We start from the raw sequence: 21,021 nt of genomic DNA on the forward strand, positions 1-21,021 counted from the left end.
AACACAACACAACACACGTGACCTCATTTACACGATTTTATCGAAATAGTTGAAAAGAAAGTTTTGAGTTCATGATCATTTGAATAGAAATCAATCAGTGTTTGAGTCATTAATATCATTCTATTAATAAATCAGTGTAACATCCGAGTCTTTTTACGTAAACTGAGTTAAGAGTCTTGTGATAAAAATCATAATAGGAACATAATTAATAAATAATAGTACTTTGGATACTTAAGTACATTTGAAGGCAAAAACTTTTGTACTTTTCCTCTGAAAGTTTAAAGAAACTTTTATAAAATTAGAGTCACATTTTTTAAATATTTTTCTACATGATTAGTGTACATCGTCCAACACTAATATACAGAATCTCCTTTGCTGGCTTTAGTATTTTGGTTAATGTTTTAAAATATATATTTTGAGCGAGAAAAAAAAAAAAAAAAAAAAGTTTGAAACTAATGCCTTTTAATTTGAAGGACCAAAATATAGACCGGTCGCCATTTTGAGTCTCGTAGGTGCCTTCAGTCCAGCAGCTGACGTGGAGCTGAGACTCGGATGTGTGCTGGAGTACAGAGGGAGCAGTTCGCTTCAGCTCGCATTTATTTCTCTCAAAACATTCCTTGTGCAAAGAAAAAATGATCAAGAAATTCGACAAGAAGGACGAGGAAGCGGGTGAGAGATCCCTTTCCCCCTCAGATTGTTTATAATCCCGGGTTATTCAGGGTTAGATTTCGGCTAATCTCTCTCTCTTTATTGACAGTCCATAGCTAGCAAACATTTATATCATTTAAAACAACATAAAAACTGACTCTAACCTGTAAATATACACCGTATTAATATAGAAATGCTTTTCTCCAACACTCGAATAAAACAAATACTTTGCACCTTTTTATTTTTCATTTATTTTCCCCTTTTCACAAACTAGCATCGTTACATCCGGGTAATTAAATTCCCAGCTCCATAGGAATTCATTCATAACCTGGTTTTAGAGATTAGATTTATATCCAGTGCGTGAAAAGTGTCACGTTTAATCGTTTGTAGTTTTTAAATTCAATCTGTAACTATATAAAGATAATGTATATACAGTATTCAAGGGTTTTGTGACACTTCAGGCTCTTTAGGATGTATTATTTGTGGTTATAGTTGTTGTTATTATTATTATTATTATTATTATTATTATTATGAACAATAATAATAACAACTATTATTAAATAGTTGTTGTTATTATTAAATAATAAATAACACATCCTAAAGAGCCTGAAGTGTGTATTATTTATTGTTATAGTTGTTATTATTATTAATAATAATAATAATGATGATGATGATGATGATGATGATGATATTATGAACTCTTCCTCGTCTTTGACAGGAAGTGGCTCGAACCCGTTTCAACATCTGGAAAAGAGCGCCGTCCTCCAGGAGGTGAGGAGAGACGTGGATCATATCTCTTGTTTTTTTGTTTGTTTGTTTGTTTGTTTGTTTGTTTGTTTTTTCCCCCCTTTTTTAGACAACAGGAGAAAATCCACACTGGATGCGATTGCTGGAGATCGAACGTAGATCTGATGTTCGAATTTCGAATTATTTTGTTCGTATTCAACAGTTATGTTGAGTTTTTAGGGCTCTGGGTTACTGATCAGGTTAGGGGTTCAAGCCCAAACATATTACAACGCTGCCACTTTTGGGCCCTTGAGCAAGGCCCTTAACTTTCACATCTCTAGGGATGCTTAATCATTGCTAATTCTGGGCTGAGTGGGATATATGAAGAAGGAATTTCATGTGCTGTAGTGTATATGTGACTAGTTAGTTCGGTAGTTTGGTTCTTGAATTGTGAGCTTTGGGTTTTGACTTGAGTTTGAGTTGTTGGACGTGAGATTTGAGTGGATTTGGAGTTGAAGGATTAGTTGTTTGTCCTGTATTGGGGTTTCTGCTTTATTAGAGTTTACCAAAGTGTAGAGTTGGTATGTTTGAGGTTTTTTATTCCGTTGGATCAGAGATTTGAGTAGGTAAATTGTGCTTGTGATTTTGGTGTGTGTTTTTTTTATTTTTTTTTATTTTTTAGGTTTTATATTGAGTGTTTGAGTTGAGATCAGTTTTGTGACTTGCTGTGCCTGATCATTTTGTGTGTTTCTTTCCTTTTGAAGGCTCGCATCTTCAACGAGACACCCATCAACCCTCGAAGATGCCTTCACATCCTGACAAAAATCATCTACCTGCTCAACCAGGTCACTGATTTCTCCCTGATTAATGTGTATAATCCACTCTGATTTCTTTTTCTCTCTCTCGCTCTCTCTCTCTCTCTCTCTCTCTCTCTCTCGGTTTTCTCCATCCCTGTGTTTTTCTCTCTTTTTTGCATGTTTCTACACCCCTCTCTCTCTCTCTCTCTCTCTCTCTCTCTCTCTCTCTCTCTCTCTCTCTCTCTCTCTCTCTCTCTCTCTCTCTCTCTTCCTTTCTCTCTCTCTCCCACTTTTTAATGCTCTATCCATTTTTTTATTCCTCTTCTCTCTCTCCTCTAATCTGTCTATCCTTTTTTTTTTCTTTCTCTCGAACTCTTTCCAACCCTTCCTTTCTCCCTCTTTCATTATGCCTTTTTTCCTATCTAGAAAGTAGAAAATAATGGAACTCTCTCTCTCTCTCTCTCTCTCTCTCTCTCTCTCTCTCTCTCTCTCTCTCTCTCTCTCTCTCTCCCTCTCCCTCTCCCCCCAGGGTGAGCACTTTGGAACCACAGAGGCCACTGAAGCCTTCTTTGCCATGACCCGGCTCTTCCAGTCCAATGATGTAAAAAAAAAAAAAAAAAAAAAACTTTATTTTTTCCAACACGCCATTAAACCTTCTGTCATGTTTTGTAATTTAAAAATGAACATAAAAGACCTTTTTTTATTTTAAATTTTGTCTCTGTAGCAAACACTGAGACGGATGTGCTACTTAACCATCAAGGAGATGGCCAACATCTCAGAGGACGTCATCATCGTTACGAGCAGGTGACCATCTCTTTTACGCTCCTCTGTAGGTTGGTGAATCTTCCCTGGTTTTCCGATTCGATTACGGATTCAACTGGATAATCGCGATGCGTTGCATTCTTTATCGCCAGATTTACTGCACGTGGCTGCTTTTTTCTTTATTTTTATTTTTCTTTATTTTTTTTTTTAGCCACGAATACAAGCAGTCAGATGTATGAACTCCCTTTTTTAATTTATCTCTCTGAAGAACAACCCAGGCTGCAGAACACGTCAGACTGCATTTAGAACTAATAAACACTAGTAAATACTAAAAGCAAATGAAAACGTTTGTAAACGTAAACAAAGTACTTAACGGATTCATGTGCTTTTAGAATGTGGTTTATTATTATCATTATTACGGTCTATTAAGTAACAATGCATCATAGCAACGATAAATTTCAACTGACCTGGGGTGGTTTATATATTTTTTTTTATTTAATTATTTATTTAATTTTATTTGTGTGTGTGTGTTTTAGTTTGACTAAAGACATGACCGGTAAAGAGGATGTGTACAGAGGCCCTGCCATTAGAGCCCTCTGCCGGATCACTGATGTGAGTGCAGTGTGTTTTCATTATGCCTAACACCCCCCCCCCCCCCCCCCCCCCACACACACACACACACACACACACACACACACACACACACACACACACATTATTCAATGCATAGATTTAGATTAGAGTAAAATAGGATTCAACTTTATTGTTATAATGCAAGGTACATATACAGAGTCAATGAACTGCAGTTCGCCTCTAACCATATGTACATAAGTGCCTATTTACAATAAATAACAATAAATAGGGAATGAGTTCCATATATACAGGGATGAGGTGATTAATGTACAGAAGGTGCAGTAGGGAGTAATATATGGTATATGTAGTAATATACTGTGTAAAGTTTATACATAGACAGACATGTCAGAAGATAATATACTGAAAGGCATGATATAGTTATGTATAGTATGAATGTATATACAGTATAAATATGATCAGTAGAGCAAAAGTGAGTTATGGATGGTGTGAAAAATGCAGCTGCAGGAAAAAAGCTGTCGTATTCATGACTCTCGTATTCCTTCTGTCCCACAGACCACCATGCTGCAAGCCATCGAGCGATACATGAAGCAGGCCATAGTGGACAAGGTTCCCAGTGTGTCCAGCTCTGCCCTCGTCTCTTCTCTGGTCAGAACTGGTTTCCTGGTTTTAAACGCGTTTTCAGTTTGATGTCTCACTTCGTTCTCACCGTGTTTTTGTGTGTCGCCCACCCCCAACCTCAGCACATGGTGAAGATGAGTTATGACGTTGTGAAGCGTTGGGTCAACGAAGCTCAGGAAGCAGCGTCCAGTGATAACATCATGGTCCAGGTTAGTGATCTTAGTGTTCTTTTCTTAAGTTTAATAAAATAAAAATGTACTGTACTGATATTCCTTTGTTTTGTTTTTTTTTGTTTTGTTCCTCTCTCTCAGTACCACGCCCTGGGGTTACTCTATCACCTGAGGAAAAACGACCGCCTGGCCGTCACCAAGATGCTCAACAAGTTCACCAAGTCGGGCCTCAAATCGCCGTTCGCCTACTGCATGCTGATCCGCATCGCCAGTAAACTGCTGGAGGAGACCGAAGGAGGGTAAAGCGACGCTTTAATATCAGTACACAGTGTTGATGGGGTTTAGTTGTGTAGTAGTTTTGTTTGTTTTATATATAATTACAGGAATATCTAAGACTGGAAACTTTCCATGGGAATAAAACAGCTACTGAGGCCACACCCCCTACATGCACTCTGCATTCATCCATAACACACGCCATTTTTGAATCCTGCTAACAAAATAAATGTTTTTTTTTAGAAATATCCCTAAAGTTCTAATTAATTCCCATCAATACTTAAAAATTCCTGGTGTGTTTCCAACTTGGAATATTTTCCAAATTTTCCGACCGTCTGAAAACATGTCATTCAGAGGCTTTTTTGTGTTCTCTTAGACACGACAGCCCACTTTTCGACTTCATCGAGAGCTGTCTGAGGAATAAGCACGAGATGGTTGTGTACGAAGCAGCCTCAGCTATCGTCCACATGCCCAACTGCACCGCCAGAGAACTCGCCCCTGCCGTGTCTGGTTGGTTTTCCGTATGTGTGTTTGGTGTTGGTGTTTATTTAATATTGACTTTGATTAATGTACACAATCTTTGCTTAATGTTCCTTTTCAGTGCTCCAGCTCTTCTGCAGTTCACCCAAAGCGGCGCTACGTTACGCAGCCGTGAGGACCCTCAATAAAGTGAGTCTGTTTTCATGTCTGATGTTTGTAGACAGCGGCATATAAATAAGAATTATTATTATTATTTTTTTGCTATTTTACTGCCCTCCAGTGGACAAAATGATGGGTATCGTGTTACCTTATTTTGCAAGCGTCCATATCATCATTAGATTTAATTTGGTATAAAGGCTTCGCTCAAAGGCCTAGCAAATCTTTGATTAATGCTGGGATTTGAACTCCAATCAGAAGTCTCAAGATCTCAATTAATGATCACCGTCATTCTTCTGGTGTCCACCAGGTGGCGATGAAGCATCCGTCTGCAGTGACCGCTTGCAACCTGGACCTGGAGAACCTGATCACCGACTCAAACCGTAGCATTGCTACTCTGGCCATCACAACGCTTCTGAAGACGGGCAGTGAGAGCAGCGTGGACCGACTCATGAAACAGATCTCATCCTTCGTCTCTGAGATCTCTGATGAGTTCAAGGTACATAGTTTGGGGGAAAAAAAAAATCTGTGTTATGTCCTAATATGGTGTGTTTTTTAATGTGTATGTGTTTTCATTTCAGGTGGTGGTCGTCCAAGCTATCAGTGCCCTGTGCCAGAAGTACCCCAGAAAGCACAGTGTGATGATGAACTTCTTGTCTAACATGCTCAGAGATGATGTGAGTTACACCAACATTTTTGTTACTCAGGAAGAAATATTAGTAATTTCAGATTATGCCTGTTGATCGAATTAATATGAAATAAATATTAATTGGATCATCATGTTGCAAAGGGAAAAAAAAGGCTATTTTATTAAATCTTTTTATTTTCGTATAAAATTTATAAAAGTAAAATGTTAGATTTTAGACATTTAAAATATTTTTGGTAATATTTCAGCATTGTCGATTTATTGCATTCATTTTATGGTAATTGGATTATTCGAGAAATAAATAAATAAATAACGTTGTATCTGTAGAAAGCCGTTTTCATGTTTCCACAACAATTCGGAAAAGCATCCCATCACGAAACGGCTAATTTCCTAACGGTGATCTCTCATTTGCACCACCAATAAAAATGAGATGGATGTCAAAGTTCAGAGCGTTTCCTAAGATAACGGGGTTCCTCTATCGTTTTTTTTTTTTTTTTTCGTCTTCTCTCTCTCATTGCAGGGTGGCTTTGAGTACAAGCGTGCAATCGTAGACTGCATCATCAGCATCATCGAGGAGAACCCTGAGAGTAAGGAGACGGGTCTGGCTCACTTGTGCGAGTTCATCGAGGACTGCGAGCACACCGTCCTGGCCACCAAGATCCTGCACCTGCTGGGGAAAGAGGGACCTCGCACCCCCTCGCCCTCCAAATACATCCGCTTCATATTCAACCGCGTGGTGCTCGAGAGCGAGGCAGTCCGTGCGGGTGAGAATCCAGAGAACTGGATTTAGGTTCTTGTGGTGACTTTGAATGGGGTTTAGGTTTGGACAGCATTTTACCCCTAATACAACAAAAAGCCACCATTTATGAGAGGCTACTCATAAGAGACCAGGCAGAAGATTTATTATAATTTTTTTCTATAGCATGTGATCGTGGACATTGTTCGTATAATGAGACAGGAGACAAGCAGGAGAAACGCTGTTACGTGGGAAAACAATCGTTTACTGTATGATGTAATGACGCACGTTACCACCGTGAACTTTCATACTTCGTATCCCTCAGCAGTTACAATTGATATCGCAGAAAAACGTTTTTAATCAATCTTTAAATAACTATTTCATTTATTTATTTTTTTCCTCCTGTGAAGCTGCTGTGAGTGCTCTGGCTAAGTTTGGAGCACAGAACGATGATCTGCTCCCCAGCGTGCTGGTCCTGATGCAAAGGTGATCTCTTGTGTATGGTGTAAAAGCAGGGGATGGGCAGTGTTTTATGATGCATGTATTTCAAATATAAAATAGGCTTTTTTTATTTTGTGTTTGTACCGTTGATGAAAATGGTTTCGTATTTTGTATCAAAATGCTTTAGTGGGGTTTTTTTTTTCTATCTTTACCATATTATGGTCAGGTGTCCCCAAACCTTTTGTACATATTGCCTGTGTGTATACTTGTATCTGTGCATTTGCTGAATTAGTTTTGAGAGTGTGTGTGTGTGTGTGTGTGTAGGTGTATGATGGACAGCGATGATGAGGTGCGGGACAGAGCCACATTCTACATGAATGTCCTGCAGCAGAAACAGAAGGCTCTGAATGCTGCATACATCTTTAATGGTATGAGAAATATGTGCAACTGTGTGTGTGTGTGTGTGTGTGTGTTTGTGTATCCCGAATTAATCGCAATTAAATTTTCTGTTCTAAACGCACCTTAAATAAATATTTTTCATGTTTTTAATACTCTGTGTGTATATACACTATATTGCCAAAAGTATTGGGACACTTGACCAAACTTTCCAAACTGTTACCACAAAGCTTAAGCCACTCAATTGTACAGGACGTCTTTAGATGCGCTTTAATAACATTTAGCATTCACTTAAACTTGGAAACCCAAAACCTGTTCCAGCATGGTGATGCCCCTGTGTGCAAAATGTGCAAAAAGTGTGTGTGTGTATATGTATGTGTGTAAAGGATAATTTTTTTTTTTTTATTGTGTTTAGGTTTGTCTGTGTCCATTCCTGGCCTGGAGAAATCACTCCATCAGTACACTCTGGAGCCTTCAGAGAAACCATTCGACATTAAGACGGTTCCTCTGGCTACTGCACCAATCACAGAGCAGAAGACAGGTGGGCTATCGATCTTTTCAGTGTTTTCACTCATGTCTGAAGGTCAGTGCTATTTGCTATTACAATTCTGTGTAGGGAAGAAACGATTCCCCGAGTAATTAGAATACAAAAATGCAAATGATGCTTAGTTTAGTCCATTTTAACTACACACGGAGCACTGTTTCTCCACGGACCATTATTACTGATACACCAGCAGCTAAACTCTGGAGTGCTGTGGACAGGTAAACACTATGGAAGCCTGTTTTCGACAACTTTTTTTTTCGGGCTTTAGTTTTTGCAATTCTGCCTTTCCAGCAATTCTGCGTTTTGTTCCAGCAATTCTGACTTTTTTTTTTAGCCAATCAGGCAGTGCCTCCCCGCCCCCAATCCCCCAATCGATCAATATTTGATGTAATATTCCAGTTAAATGTATTAAATGGGTTTACAAATTTTTTATAGATTTCAGCAGTAAAAATTAAAATTTTTCTAAAAAGGAAAGAAATGACTTATTTTTTATTTATTACTTATTTTTTATTACTCTTTAATAATGAAAAAGTACTTCTTATCTGATTACTTGATTAATCGATGTAATAATCGCTAGAATACACGATTACTAAAATAATCAATAGCTGCAGCCCTATTTTTATTTATATATATTTATATATTTAATTCTGTTATAGAAATCACACCGGTGGCAACAAGTAAAGCGCCTGAAAAACTGGCACCTTCACGCCAAGACATATACCAAGGTAAGTAACTCACAATTGTGTGTGTGTGTGTGTGTGTGTGTGTGTGTGTTTTTATATAATAGGTGCAAATTAAATTGGTTAAATAAAATTAGATAAATAGAAAAAAATAAATATGACCCCAGATGATGATACAGATGTGTATATGAAGGTATTTTATATATCCAGCTGTATGTATTATGGCCCAGACGTCACTCTGTACATCTTCCTTTTCTCAGAGCAACTCTCCGCCGTTCCCGAGTTCCAGTCTCTCGGCCCTCTGTTCAAGTCATCAGAGCCGGTCCAGCTGACCGAGGCCGAGACGGAATACGTGGTTCGCTGCATCAAGCACACGTTCGCCGGTCACATCGTGTTCCAGTTCGATTGCACCAACACGCTGAACGACCAGCTCCTGCAGCGCGTCCTGGTGCAGATGGAGCCGTCGGAGTCTTACGAAGTAGTGCATCACGTCCCGGCTCCCAACCTGTCGTACAACCAGCCCGGGTCCTGCTACACACTCGTCCGCCTGCCAGACGACGACCCCACAGCAGGTAGTTCGATCATAGAATATGACTTTTGTAAAGTCGTTTTGGTAATTTAGCTCTTTTTATTTTAAATATCAGCCTTGGCATCAACTCATTTAAAGCAGTTGGTTAACACTTTCCTTCCTGTTCACCGTGATTTTACTCAGTATGTGTATAAAGTTTTCTTTCCAGCTTTCTGCAGCGAAAGCATTATCCTGTCCAGGGGGGTCTGCTAGACAAGATTATATAAAGATAATAGAATAAATGTCTTCCCCACGAATTTCCCGTGAGCAAAATATAACTGGTTTGTTTTTGATCAGGACTATTTTGACTAATAACACTTTTTTTTACGTTTCGAATCTTATCACTATGGAAGTCCTAAGAGTTTTAGGATTTGACTTTATTTCATTACATAATTTTCTCGAATCTCGACATAAACATCATCGTTTCCTCGTGATCAGTATTAAATGTTTCTGTGTATTCAGCATAAGGACATCTTCGAGAAGGGCAGCAGCATCACAGCATCAAGGATGAGCACATTCGCTTTCACTTTCAGTGTGTTTTCTCTTCATGTGCTCAAGCATCACTGTGGTACTTCCGTCCCACACAAGCTCTGTTTAGCTTAGCTTCCAGGTGCAGTTTTCTTTGTTGCGTTTAATATAAAATGCTCCCATGACTTGGGCTGCACACTTGTTCCTGCTGCCGGGTTGAGCCCGTACTCTTCACCAGTTTGTTGTCTCGTCACGCTAACATGTAACTTGAGCAGCCCAACTAATCGATAATGGCATACGCTGACCACGAATTTCATTATCAATTATTATTATTATTGATTAGATGTTGCAGCTCTAACCGTGATCACAAAAAGGAAATCAAGAAAGAAAAGAAGTATTCTTAGGACTTTTGTAGATTATATCTCTTACAAAGCTTTTCTATGAAACATGTCTTTTAATGTAATTCTTTACTTTTCTTCAGTTTCCTGCACATTCAGCTGTACAATGAAATATCTGGTGCGTGACTGTGACCCAAACACCGGCGACCCAGACGACGATGGTTACGATGATGAATATGTGGTGAGTTTGATGTTTTCAAGGTCTGTTTTTTTTTTTTTTTATGAGAAAAGCTGTTCATACACACACCTATCTATCTATCTATCTATCTATCTATCTATCTATCTATCTATCTATCTATCTATCTATCTATCTATCTATCTATCTATCTATCTATCTATCTATCTATCTATCTATCTATCTATCTATCTATCTATCATTAGATAGCAGACACACACACACACACGAGCTGTTACATCGTATGTAACATGGAGATAAGTGACGAGGTCATCTCCCAATCAAAACTCATTCCATGCTCGTATAACGTTTGTATACCTTGCACATCTCTCTCTTTCTCTCTCTCCTTCATTTTCTTCATCCAGTGGTGAAAGACGATGTAACAGTTGTGTGTATGTATATATGTGATGATCTACCTTCCTGATTCATGCGCTTGCTTACTCTTTCGTTCTTTTAGCTAGAGGATCTAGAAGTGACTGTAGCCGACCACATCCAGAAGGTCCTAAAGCCCAACTTCGGTGCAGCGTGGGAGGAGGTCGGAGCCGACTTTGAGAAGGAGGAGACTTTCGCTCTGGCTTCAGTCAGGACTCTAGAAGGTGAGACGGCAGCCACTCCAATTGACGCTCTTCCTATATCCTGCTTTCACACCACTCATCATGATGCATTATTTTCTATTCGTTTTCTGTCCTCCTTATTTTTTCCTTAATTTTATACGACTAAAAAAAAACCCAATCAAAGGCATTAACTTTGAAGTCTGTGTGTTAAATGTTCGATGGGGTGTAACTTAAGCAAATGCATTGGTGTTTGAGTGTGAACCCGGCTTATTCTACAGAAATACCATGCGTACAGTAGCATGATGTAGCCCTATTTCAACCCCTCTTTTCTGTATGTGATTCCACAGAGGCCGTTAGCAACATCATCAGCTTCCTGGGCATGCAGCCGTGCGAACGTTCAGACAAAGTGCCCGAAAATAAGAACTCTCACGTCCTCTTCCTCGCAGGTACGACTCTCATTTCCTTATAACATGCCGGTAACGTATCCTCGAGGATTTCCTGAATGAAAATGCTTGGGCGTCACTGTGACACGAAAACGTAAATCCGCGGAGTAATAACGCCTTTTTTTGGGGCTCTGCGCAGGCGTGTTCCGGGGAGGTTACGACGTGCTGGTGCGTGCGCGCCTCGCCCTCGCCGACGGAGTTACCATGCAGGTGACGGTGCGGAGCTCGGACGAGAACGTCGTCGACGTCATCCTGGCTTCAGTGGGATAAGTGACGAGGTCACCTGCCAATCAAAACTCGCTCCATGCTTATATAACGTTTGTATACCTTGCACATCTCTCTCTCTTCTTTCTCTCTCTCTTTTCTTTTCCTTCTCCTTCTTGACTTTCTTCATCCAGTGGTGAAAGATGATGTAACAGTAAATAAAAAATAAATAAATAAAAAGATTTAAGAGCATTAGCGAAAATCACATTCGTTTTCGTTTGTCTGGCGTTTTTACGCTCCGTCATATTCGGGTCGTGGGCGACACTGTTCAACCCTAATTAATAAACAAAGAAGAACCACAGATACACAGTTTTGTTGTTTATTATACCGCTTCATTTGATTGATTCCTTACAAGCGATTTTATTTCAATTAAAAAGAAAAATCTCAACGATCTGAGAATTCCAGAGTCCTCGTTATTCACAGCTCGTACCTCCTGTACATTTCAGCAATTACTAAATCATGTGACGTTAATGACCCTGGGCCAGAATTGCTGTTCAGAACGAGTTGATGAAGTTCAGGTAGGCGTTGGTGAAGCCCATGGGATCTTCCAGCTGGGGGTAATGGCTGATGTGCTCATCCAGAACCGTTATCGTCGACTTAGGAACCAGTTTCCTGCAGAGATTTTTGAACGTAAACAATCTATCATTTGACTTAAGGTTTTTTTGAAAACCTTAAAAACACGTTACCTCCATGTTGTGTTTATTATGTATGGAATAAAATGACGCAGCGTACTTCCTTTTATAGCTACACCGAACATCAATAAGACCAGCTAGATCTTAAGTTAATAAACCACAAACTTCAGTCACACTGGAGACTCCTTCCATAAAGTGTTAAATCTCCTTATGAAAAAAAGATTGATTAGTTACTATGGAAACACTCGGAGTATTAGAACAGGCTTTGTGGCAATAGAGTAGAGGCGTGTTTACTTACTGGTAGAGATGAATGAACTGAGGATGGGGATTTACTGGATCAAGCGGCCCGTAGATCATATGCACTAAAAGAGTAAAAAAATCAACTAAACACAAAGAGAATGTAACACAATGGAGACTAAACCCACACTGACGTATTAAGCATCGTTCCTGCAATCCAGAGTGCGATTTATACCCGGATACACCTTATATAAAAGCAACACATACCACCGTTACATCTACACCTTTTCCACTGCTACTTTTAATGCCGCAGAAATTGTTAGAGGAAAATTACAATGTTGTTACAATCAAATAAACACTATTTTACTCCGACAAAGAACCTCGTTTACGCATCACTTTTGTGAACTATCAACATTCAGCTCTATCCATAAATCTCCTTAAAATGCAAACTTACACTTCTTTCACGTCGGCATTATGGGGTTTTGTTTGTAGAATTTTGAGGGGAAAAAATAAATGTTGTCTATTTTGGAGTAAACACAACAAAATGTGGGGGAAAAAAGGGAACACTTTCCGGACGCACTGTGGTTATCAATCAGTTACATCAATCCAATCAATCAATCAGCCTATAAACTCCTCTGTTCCGGCGATCGCATGCTGTCGCCTTTAAACGATATTTCCGATTCTATGAATCATAATTTCGATTAGTGAAAATACGACGCTAAAATCGTTAATGCGGAAATTTTCTTTTTTTTGCGGTTTCTTTTTGAAGAGACAAATGTTGGCGATTTTGATAACGCAAACAAAAAATATATTTGATTTAATATAATTTATTAAAGTAAATAACTTTTGCCTCTTTAGGTGTTTTATAGCCGCATGGTCCGAATCACCACAAGGGGGCAGCAGAAAGCTCAAAGTTACACAAGTATCTTTTGTAATTTAATTTAAATAAATGTCTAGACAGTCCCGTCCCACCCCTTCTTAATTTTGTAAATAGACCAGTACAAGGACCCTGCACCTTCACAAAAAAACATAATGGTGATAACGATAGCGAGCATTCAATATGTTGCATATAAAACAACTTCCTTTCTTTTTCTGTATGTGTGTGTGGTTTTTCTGCTTCCTGACTGCACGTTTATTAATTTCTACATACTCACATGGGGTTAATGTAGAGGTGAGGGCGCCAACCCATCTCTCTCTGTGCTTGAGTCTCTGATTAATATACTGCAGGATGCTGAAAGAGACACACACGGAAAGACAGAACGTTACTATGGAAACATTTTTGAACTTGATAATTAAATTAATTCTAGGTTCTTGATATTGTATAAAAAAAAAATATATATAACATATAACACGCTATAACATTTTCTAATGAGACTTTTATGGAAGGAGTCTCCAGTGTCAGGTTCTTAATTAAACATACAAGCGTCTGAACTGCAAATGCGCAGAAGAACAAAACACAAATGGCACAGCAGCCACATTGTCACCTGTCCATGACCAGGTTTCCATCGTTAAAGCGGATTCCCGTCCACATGTCCCACATCTCGGATTCGGTCGGCTGCGTGTACGGGCCGAAGACGTCCCCGATCCTGCCGGAGACAAACGCATTTAACTGCTATGACGATCGAATGCCCTTCAAACCGATGAAGAGCGTTAGTGTGGCGTCTCCTCACTATCCTACTCACCCTTTAGAGAAGAGGTAGAAGTTTATGAGTCTGGTGAGCAGAGGGGAAAGGAAACCGGAATCCTTCAGCACCTGCAAACATTAATAATGTGGACAAATCGCTTACTCACGGATACAAATCATTCATCAATCAAATAAAACAAACTGAACATGGACTCACTTTCTGAAGAAACCTCGGGTAATGCGTCTCAGGGAACACGCCTGTGTGAAATAAACACGTTACAGGGAGGGAGTAGAGAAAAGAGAGGGATAGAGGGAGAAAAGAGGGATGTGTGGAGAGGAAAAAGGGATATGGAAAGGTGAAAGATTAGCTGGGAGTAAAGAGAGGGACGAAGGAAGAGAAGAGGGAAGCCGGGAGAAAAAAGCAGAACACCGTGAGAGGAGAGGATGCAGGTAGAAAAAAAGGGAAACGAAGAAAAGAGGGATGCGAGAAAAGCAGAGGGGATGGAGGTATTTGGGAAGAGGAAAGGGACAAAGAGACATTAGGAGAGAGAGAGAGAGAGAGAGACATACATACATACATACCTCCGTTTGAAAGGCAGAGGCTGTTTATGGCCACATGTCCAGTTCGATTGTTGTCACTCCTGTTGATTAACACCTGAGTAAGATTGTTGACCACATGGACATACAGTACACCAGTCTCCTCCCAGCACCACATGGACATACAGTACACCAGTCTCCTCCCAGCACCACATGGACATACAGTACACCAGTCTCCTCCCAGCACCACATGGACATACAGTACACCAGTCTCCTCCCAGCACCACATGGACATACAGTACACCAGTCTCCTCCCAGCACCACATGGACATACAGTACACCAGTCTCCTCCCAGCACCACATGGACATACAGTACACCAGTCTCCTCCCAGCACCACATGGACATACAGTACACCAGTCTCCTCCCAGCACCACATGGACATACAGTACACCAGTCTCCTCCCAGCACCACATGGACATACAGTACACCAGTCTCCTCCCAGCACCACATGGACATACAGTACACCAGTCTCCTCCCAGCACCACATGGACATACAGTACACCAGTCTCCTCCCAGCACCACATGGACATACAGTACACCAGTTATGGCACCTGTTGATTTTATCACTGGAGCCAATGGCTGTTTTGTTTTTTTTGTCTGGAGCCCTGTATTATATCACATACTGCAGATGTCCTGTGTGTCTGAGCTCATCATTTCATACATTATGATGCCCTGTAGTAGTGTGTGTCCTAAATGTAAATGTCATGTCCTTGAGTCTCAGAAGAACCATAATCATATTCACCATAAAGCCCAGTGTACACTATCTACATAGGGATCAGATCAGGAGGCGAGAACGAGCGTGAGACTGCGCTCACTTCCCCAAATCCAAAGTAGGAAAAAAGACAACATTCTGAAACATGGTTATGTGAATATCCATCATATCCATCATATTGGTTTTGGTTTAGTTTTAGGGGCGGAGTTAATGATTAAAGATCAAATAGAATAAACAAACGCATGCATCTTTGAAGTTTCTTTGATGAAAACAAGTCTGCCAACAGCTTTTTTTTTTGTAAACATCTATAAGTTTATTACCGAGATGATGCAGGTGTAAATACTGTATTGTTTTCATCCTGTGCTTCTAAAAGCTGAGCTGCAGCTGTTAATACAATTTTATTGTGAGCTTTGATTTGGCTGGAAACCACTAAAACAATCACAGGTACAAATATAAATGTCTAAACAGCCACTCTGGAAACCCACAAGTGTAGATAATCTGAATCTCAAGTATCTAGGAGTTATCAGTTTATTTAACAATTAATTGATTGATTGATTGATCAAGTCTTTCACTTAATTACAATTCTTTTTTGAAGAAAATAATCTCATCAGATTTTTGTACTGTAGCTCATTTCTGTTCCATCTCACACATGACCTCGGGTCAATCAGAACTCTTTTATTATTTATACGTGAGTACGTTGAGTGATCTTGACCTCAGCTCACCTGTAGAGGAGCTCAAGCGCTACAGTGTCACCGTAGTCATGCGACAGCAGGTTGATCTTCTGCTCGGCGAGACCCAGATGTGAGATTAAAGCCTCCACCACACCGGCCTGCTCGAAGACAGAGTACCGATGCGGCCTCTGAAACGCACAAACAAAACCGAGGTCCTGTTCAAACACGCGCTTTACGATTCCTTTCTCGTCTCTGTGAATCGGATAGAAAGATGCTCACGTGAAAACGTAAAAGATTGAGGGAAAGCGTATATTACGTATTTGTCCAGTAAAGCAGGACAAATACGGTACAAAGGTTTAAAAAAAAACCCTGGGGAAAATCCTGGGGATTTACATAGTGCAAATTTCTAACAACAGAATGATGAACCCCCAAATATTTGACAAATCCATCAAACCTCAAAAGTTAGAACAGAGTTTAGATGAAACATCATATATATATATAAACATTTACATTTACGACATTTGGCAGACACCCTCATCTTTATTCATACAACTAAGCAGCTATGGGTTAAGGGCCTTGCCCAGGGGCCCGGTATTGGCAGCTTGTTGTAAACCTTCTGAGCCAATGCATTAACCATTAAGCTTCCATTTGCCTTTTAAATCCAAAAAAAGGAAGAAAAAGAAAAGCGCTTTATACTTGTCAAATGTACTTTTACAGCGCAGTGAAATTAGGAAGTTGGGGTCAGAGCGCAGTGTCAGCTATTATAAGATTCCCCTAAAGCACAGAGGGTTAAGGGCCTTTCTCAAGGGCCCCAGGAGTGGCAGCTTGGTGACACCAGGGCTTGAACCCCCAACCTTCTGATCAGTAACCCAAAAACTATTTCACTCCTATAAACCCATTTAAAAGTGTTGAAATGTTTGATATAAAGTTTACACACAAAAAACAGATTATTTGGGATACAAAAATATTTTCTGAGTTTTTTTCTTTTCTCTAAATCATTTTTCATGAACATGTGCCACACTTGATAACGTTTTTCTACTCGGCCGGGGGTAAAAATCATTTGGCGTATTTAGAAAATCTCCGTCATTCAACAACGATTTGAACACAGCACAAGTGTCCCTGCGCTCTACAGCATTACCAGAAGACCACGACTGGATTATTAAAGTGGTGATGGAATGGAGCTCACGGGTTTGTCGGAGAAGCCGAAGCCGAGGAAGTCGAGCGCGATGACTCGGTTAAACCGCTGACTCAGGGGCTCCCAAATCTACAAAACAACATGAGATGATATCAGGTTACAGATTGAGAGTTTGTGCAGCCTGATTCATAGAAAAACACTTTCCATGGCTTTACACAACAACAACAATAATAACAATAATATTAATAATAATAGTAACAATAACAATAATAATAATAGTAATAATAATTAATATTAATAATAATAGTACCAATAACAATAATAATAATAACAATAATAATAGTAATAATAGTAATAATAATAATAATAGTAACAATAATAATATTAATAATAATAAAATAGTAAAAATAACAACAATAATAATTATAATAATAATAATACACCTTGTGCCAGTCGTAGCTTGAGGTTGGAAAGCCATGAAGCAGCAGCACCACGTCAGCGCTTCCCACAGCTCCCAGTGACTCTGTCATCAACCACAGTGTCTTTATTTTATTACTGTTCATTTCCCTTTACTCCAACTAGGAGACTCAAACCTGTTCCAGCATCACAAAACCAGCTCCATGAAGCTCTGTGCTTTACAGAGTGGAAGATCTCCCGCTGTAGAGCTCCAACCCTATTAACACCTTTGGGATGAATGTGAACGCTGACTGCACCTCGGGTCTCCTCATATCAGCTACATCACTACCTGACTTTATTAACTGAACTTTACTATAGCTGAATGACCTCAAATCTCCACAAAATCCTGTGGAACATCTTCCCAGAAGAGTGGAGATTATTATAACAGTAAATGGCGACTAAATAATAAGTGGGATGTTCAGAAATCACACAGATCCCAAAAAGAAAAGGTTCATCCACATTGGTGTCATTGTTACCCAAAACACACACACTTACGGTCCCTCCTGCAGGTGGTGAGCCCACGGGAAGGTGGCCCCACGTCGCCTCGACGTCACGGTCCTTGATTTATTTTCTCGTAAGGGTCCCCTGGAGCATAGAGGGTTAAGGGCCTTGCTCAAGGGCCCAAGAGTGGCAGCTTGGCGATACCGGGGCTTGAACCCCCGACCTTCCGACTGGTAACCCAGCGCCTTAACCGCTGGAGCCACCACTCCCCCTCTATAATAGTATAATGGTATTTGATTGTAAGTCTAGAGTCTAGAGTGGATACATGATTCAGCACTGAGGTCACCTTTGTAAAAGATCTTGTTTTCTCGGAAGCTGAAGAAGCGTCCTGAGGAGTGCCAGACGTGCAGGCCGGGCGAGAGCGGAGGCTGGGGGAGGTGAAGGTAGACGGCGAGGAGAGGAACGCAGAACAGAAGCAGGATACGCTGCCACCAGTCCTTCATCACAGCATAGGAAGACACACACTCACAACCTTCTGAGCAGACATACAGCATATTAACCACTGAACTACCCCTTATATATATATATATATATATATATATATATATATATATATATATATATATATATATATATATATATATATATATATATATATAGGGGTATAGGGGTATATGGTATAATTTCCTGTGACCAAACAAATATATACATTTCCAGATGCTGCACTTTATTTTCATAAAAAAAATCCTTCCTTAGCACGAATAACAGCTTTACACACCATCAGCATCTGTAGTTCATTTCCCAGAACGTTCATGGGAAACATTGTAAAACTGATGTGCCTCTTGCAAACCTCACCAAAGATGTTCTGTAGCATGGAACGAGCTGCGTATTCCCCGCACCTAAATCCTATTGAACTGCTCTGGGATGAACAAGAAGATCTCCAACTAGTGAAGAACATCTTTGGTGAGGTTTGCAAGAGGCACATCAGTTTTACTACGTTCTGAGAAATGAACTACGGATGCTGATGGTGTGTAAAGCTGTTATTCGTTTTATGAAAATAAAGTGCAGCATCTGGAAATGTATATATTTGTTTGGTCACAGGAAATCATACCATTGCATGACCTAGAAATAAAATCATATATATATATATATATATATATATAATTATTATCTGAACTAAACTTTTTCTAATTCAGCATTGAGCATTGTTTATTTACTATGGTGTATTATTATATTTAATACATTTTAGTTTAAATCAGATTAGATGAGATTAGATCTCTCTCTGTCTCATATACACTAGATCACATGGTGAGTAATCCCCTGTGCACGTGCATGCTGTATTGATTGATGTTCTGTTGATTTCCTGTCCCACTCCAGGTGAGATATACGTACAGGTGAAGGTTGCTGACTCCTGACCCTGAGGTTCTCCACTCCAGCGTCATGAGCAGACCCGAAACTCCTTCCTGCCTTCCTTCCTTTTTTTCTTCTCTCTCCTTCCGTGTAGCTCTGCCTTTTTAGGTCTGAAGGTCTCACTGGTAATAAAGACAAAAACGCTTTTCTGCGCCATCTGCTGGAGCGGATGGTGCATTACACATTAATCCTGCACCACTCCACATGTCCTCACTTAGGGCATGAAATAAACTATTCTTCTGAAGAGTTATAAAAATACATTATATAGCTAAAAGTATGTGCACCCCTGAGCTTTACACCCATTTGAAGCACAGAACTGTATAGAAAGTCATTGCATGTTGTCCTTTCAGTAGAACACACGAACAGATACAGCATGGACAAAGCAAGCTCGATGAACACACACACACACACACACACACACACACACACACAGAGAGAGAGAGAGAGAGAGAGAGAGAGAGAGAGAGAGAGAGAGAGAGAGAGAGAGAGAGAGAGTATGAGTCCAAATAACAGCACCTGAAATTATATTGGATTGAGAAAATAAATAAAAACCCATCTTACCTCGCTCTCTCTCTCTCTCTCTCTCTCTCTCTCTCTCTGTATAATTGTGTAATCATTTAAATTGGCACAAATGTGATTGATTGAATAATAAAAAAAAAAATAAAAAAAAATATATATATATATATATATATATATATATATATGCTTAGTTAAATAATATATATAATATATATATATATATATATATATATATTGTTTTTTAATAAAAAGAAATAAATAAATAAAATAAATGCAATACACTTTTTATTATATTGATTAAATTGTGTTATTAAAATTGGCACCAATGTGATTGATTAAATAAAAATGTTTTTATAGTTTGTATTTGTTACACCCTATTTGGGTAATAAACATGTGTATATAAGTGTGTGTGTGTGTGTGTGTGTGTGTGTGTGTGTGTGTGTGTGTGTGTGTATACGGAAGCCCGTTCCTGCAACGGAATAAAAAAATAAAAAAGTGTGTCTTTTTGTGTCTTTTTATCACAATAACCAATTCCAATCGCAGTTGCGAGTTCATATCTCACAATTCTGAGAATAAAAGTCCGAATTGTTACATATCAACTCGTAATTGCGAGAAATCGCAAGTCATAATTGAGAGATTAAAAAGTCGCAGTAACCTTTTTTTTTTTTTTTTTTCATGTGCTTGTGTTTTTTACAATTAATATTACATTTTCTAAAGATATAATCTACTTAACTGCTCTATTTATTTCAGCATACTTTACCAAATGTCTTCATTTCTTCCATTATCCATTCATTCCCTCCCTCGATATGAGAAATTGTCAGGATTGTCAGGATTCTTTAAAGATAAATTCTTGAAGCTGGGCATAAAACGCGAAACAAAATGTAGCGCTATGAATTCTTTAGCGTTTTCATGCATGCGCAAAACAAATCGTATTTCCAGCACGTAGTGAGCAGCCACAGTGACACTGCACTAACTCGAGTTTCTGTTTATACCCCTGCCATTGTTGTTTAATAATAATCATTTGAAAAATGCACAAAGTGCGAGGTGGA

The 21,021-nt window shown here is 39.3% G+C and overlaps 2 protein-coding genes and 1 long non-coding RNA gene across 6 annotated transcripts; 1 reads left to right on the top strand and 2 right to left on the bottom strand.

Annotated features, from left to right (window-relative positions):
- Positions 1–489: 489 nt before the first annotated feature.
- copg2 (COPI coat complex subunit gamma 2) lies at positions 490–11,739 on the top strand. The gene is made up of 23 exons (XM_083527949.1): positions 490–669; positions 1,367–1,419; positions 2,139–2,219; positions 2,701–2,772; positions 2,896–2,975; positions 3,470–3,545; positions 4,080–4,172; positions 4,268–4,354; positions 4,457–4,614; positions 4,965–5,098; positions 5,190–5,257; positions 5,535–5,723; positions 5,806–5,901; positions 6,391–6,634; positions 7,017–7,092; positions 7,372–7,475; positions 7,859–7,984; positions 8,644–8,712; positions 8,928–9,239; positions 10,185–10,282; positions 10,734–10,872; positions 11,178–11,276; positions 11,413–11,739. The coding sequence occupies exons 1-23, from the start codon at positions 633–635 to the stop codon at positions 11,541–11,543; spliced, it is 2,622 nt and encodes an 873-aa protein (XP_083384075.1). The 5' UTR covers positions 490–632; the 3' UTR covers positions 11,544–11,739.
- Positions 11,740–11,842: 103 nt separating this feature from the next.
- On the bottom strand, positions 11,843–19,588 carry mest (mesoderm specific transcript). Of its 4 annotated transcripts, XM_083528036.1 has the most exons (13): positions 19,436–19,588; positions 18,390–18,575; positions 17,590–17,669; positions 17,198–17,275; positions 16,063–16,199; positions 14,613–14,671; positions 14,248–14,288; positions 14,089–14,159; positions 13,891–13,992; positions 13,561–13,637; positions 12,468–12,531; positions 12,004–12,149; positions 11,843–11,929 (listed from the first exon to the last, which is right to left on the bottom strand). In XM_083528036.1, exons 2-12 carry the CDS (start codon positions 18,544–18,546, stop codon positions 12,032–12,034), a joined length of 984 nt encoding a protein of 327 aa, XP_083384162.1. In that variant the 5' UTR covers positions 18,547–18,575; positions 19,436–19,588; the 3' UTR covers positions 11,843–11,929; positions 12,004–12,031. The 4 variants fall into 4 exon arrangements, with proteins under 4 accessions (XP_083384162.1, XP_083384161.1, XP_083384163.1 ...); XM_083528035.1 differs by having other exon boundaries at positions 11,843–12,149; XM_083528037.1 differs by having other exon boundaries at positions 11,843–12,149; positions 18,390–18,578; positions 19,436–19,586.
- Positions 15,211–15,582, bottom strand: LOC310718935. The gene is made up of 2 exons (XR_014531318.1): positions 15,435–15,582; positions 15,211–15,337 (listed from the first exon to the last, which is right to left on the bottom strand). It is a non-coding gene; the product is annotated as an uncharacterized lncRNA (long non-coding RNA).
- Positions 19,589–21,021: the final 1,433 nt, after the last annotated feature.

The sequence above is a fragment of the Silurus aristotelis genome (assembly GCF_946808225.1).
Source record: "Silurus aristotelis genome assembly, chromosome: 24".
NCBI classification, from domain to species: domain Eukaryota; kingdom Metazoa; phylum Chordata; class Actinopteri; order Siluriformes; family Siluridae; genus Silurus; species Silurus aristotelis.

What these genes read in the sequence shown, in the direction of transcription:
- mest (XM_083528036.1), bottom strand. Translation starts at nt 18,546, where the DNA reads ATGAAGGACTGGTGGCAGCGTATCCTGCTTCTGTTCTGCGTTCCTCTC. An exon ending in CAAGCTACGACTGGCACAAG is followed by an intron (nt 17,276 to 17,589) that starts GTGTATTATTAT and finishes GTTGTTTTGTAG; the next exon opens with ATTTGGGAGCCCCTGAGTCA. An exon ending in TCGGCTTCTCCGACAAACCC is followed by an intron (nt 16,200 to 17,197) that starts GTGAGCTCCATT and finishes TGTGCGTTTCAG; the next exon opens with AGGCCGCATCGGTACTCTGT.
- copg2 (XM_083527949.1), top strand. Translation starts at nt 633, where the DNA reads ATGATCAAGAAATTCGACAAGAAGGACGAGGAAGCGG. An exon ending in CCGTGAGGACCCTCAATAAA is followed by an intron (nt 5,258 to 5,534) that starts GTGAGTCTGTTT and finishes GGTGTCCACCAG; the next exon opens with GTGGCGATGAAGCATCCGTC. An exon ending in TTCAGTCAGGACTCTAGAAG is followed by an intron (nt 10,873 to 11,177) that starts GTGAGACGGCAG and finishes GTGATTCCACAG; the next exon opens with AGGCCGTTAGCAACATCATC.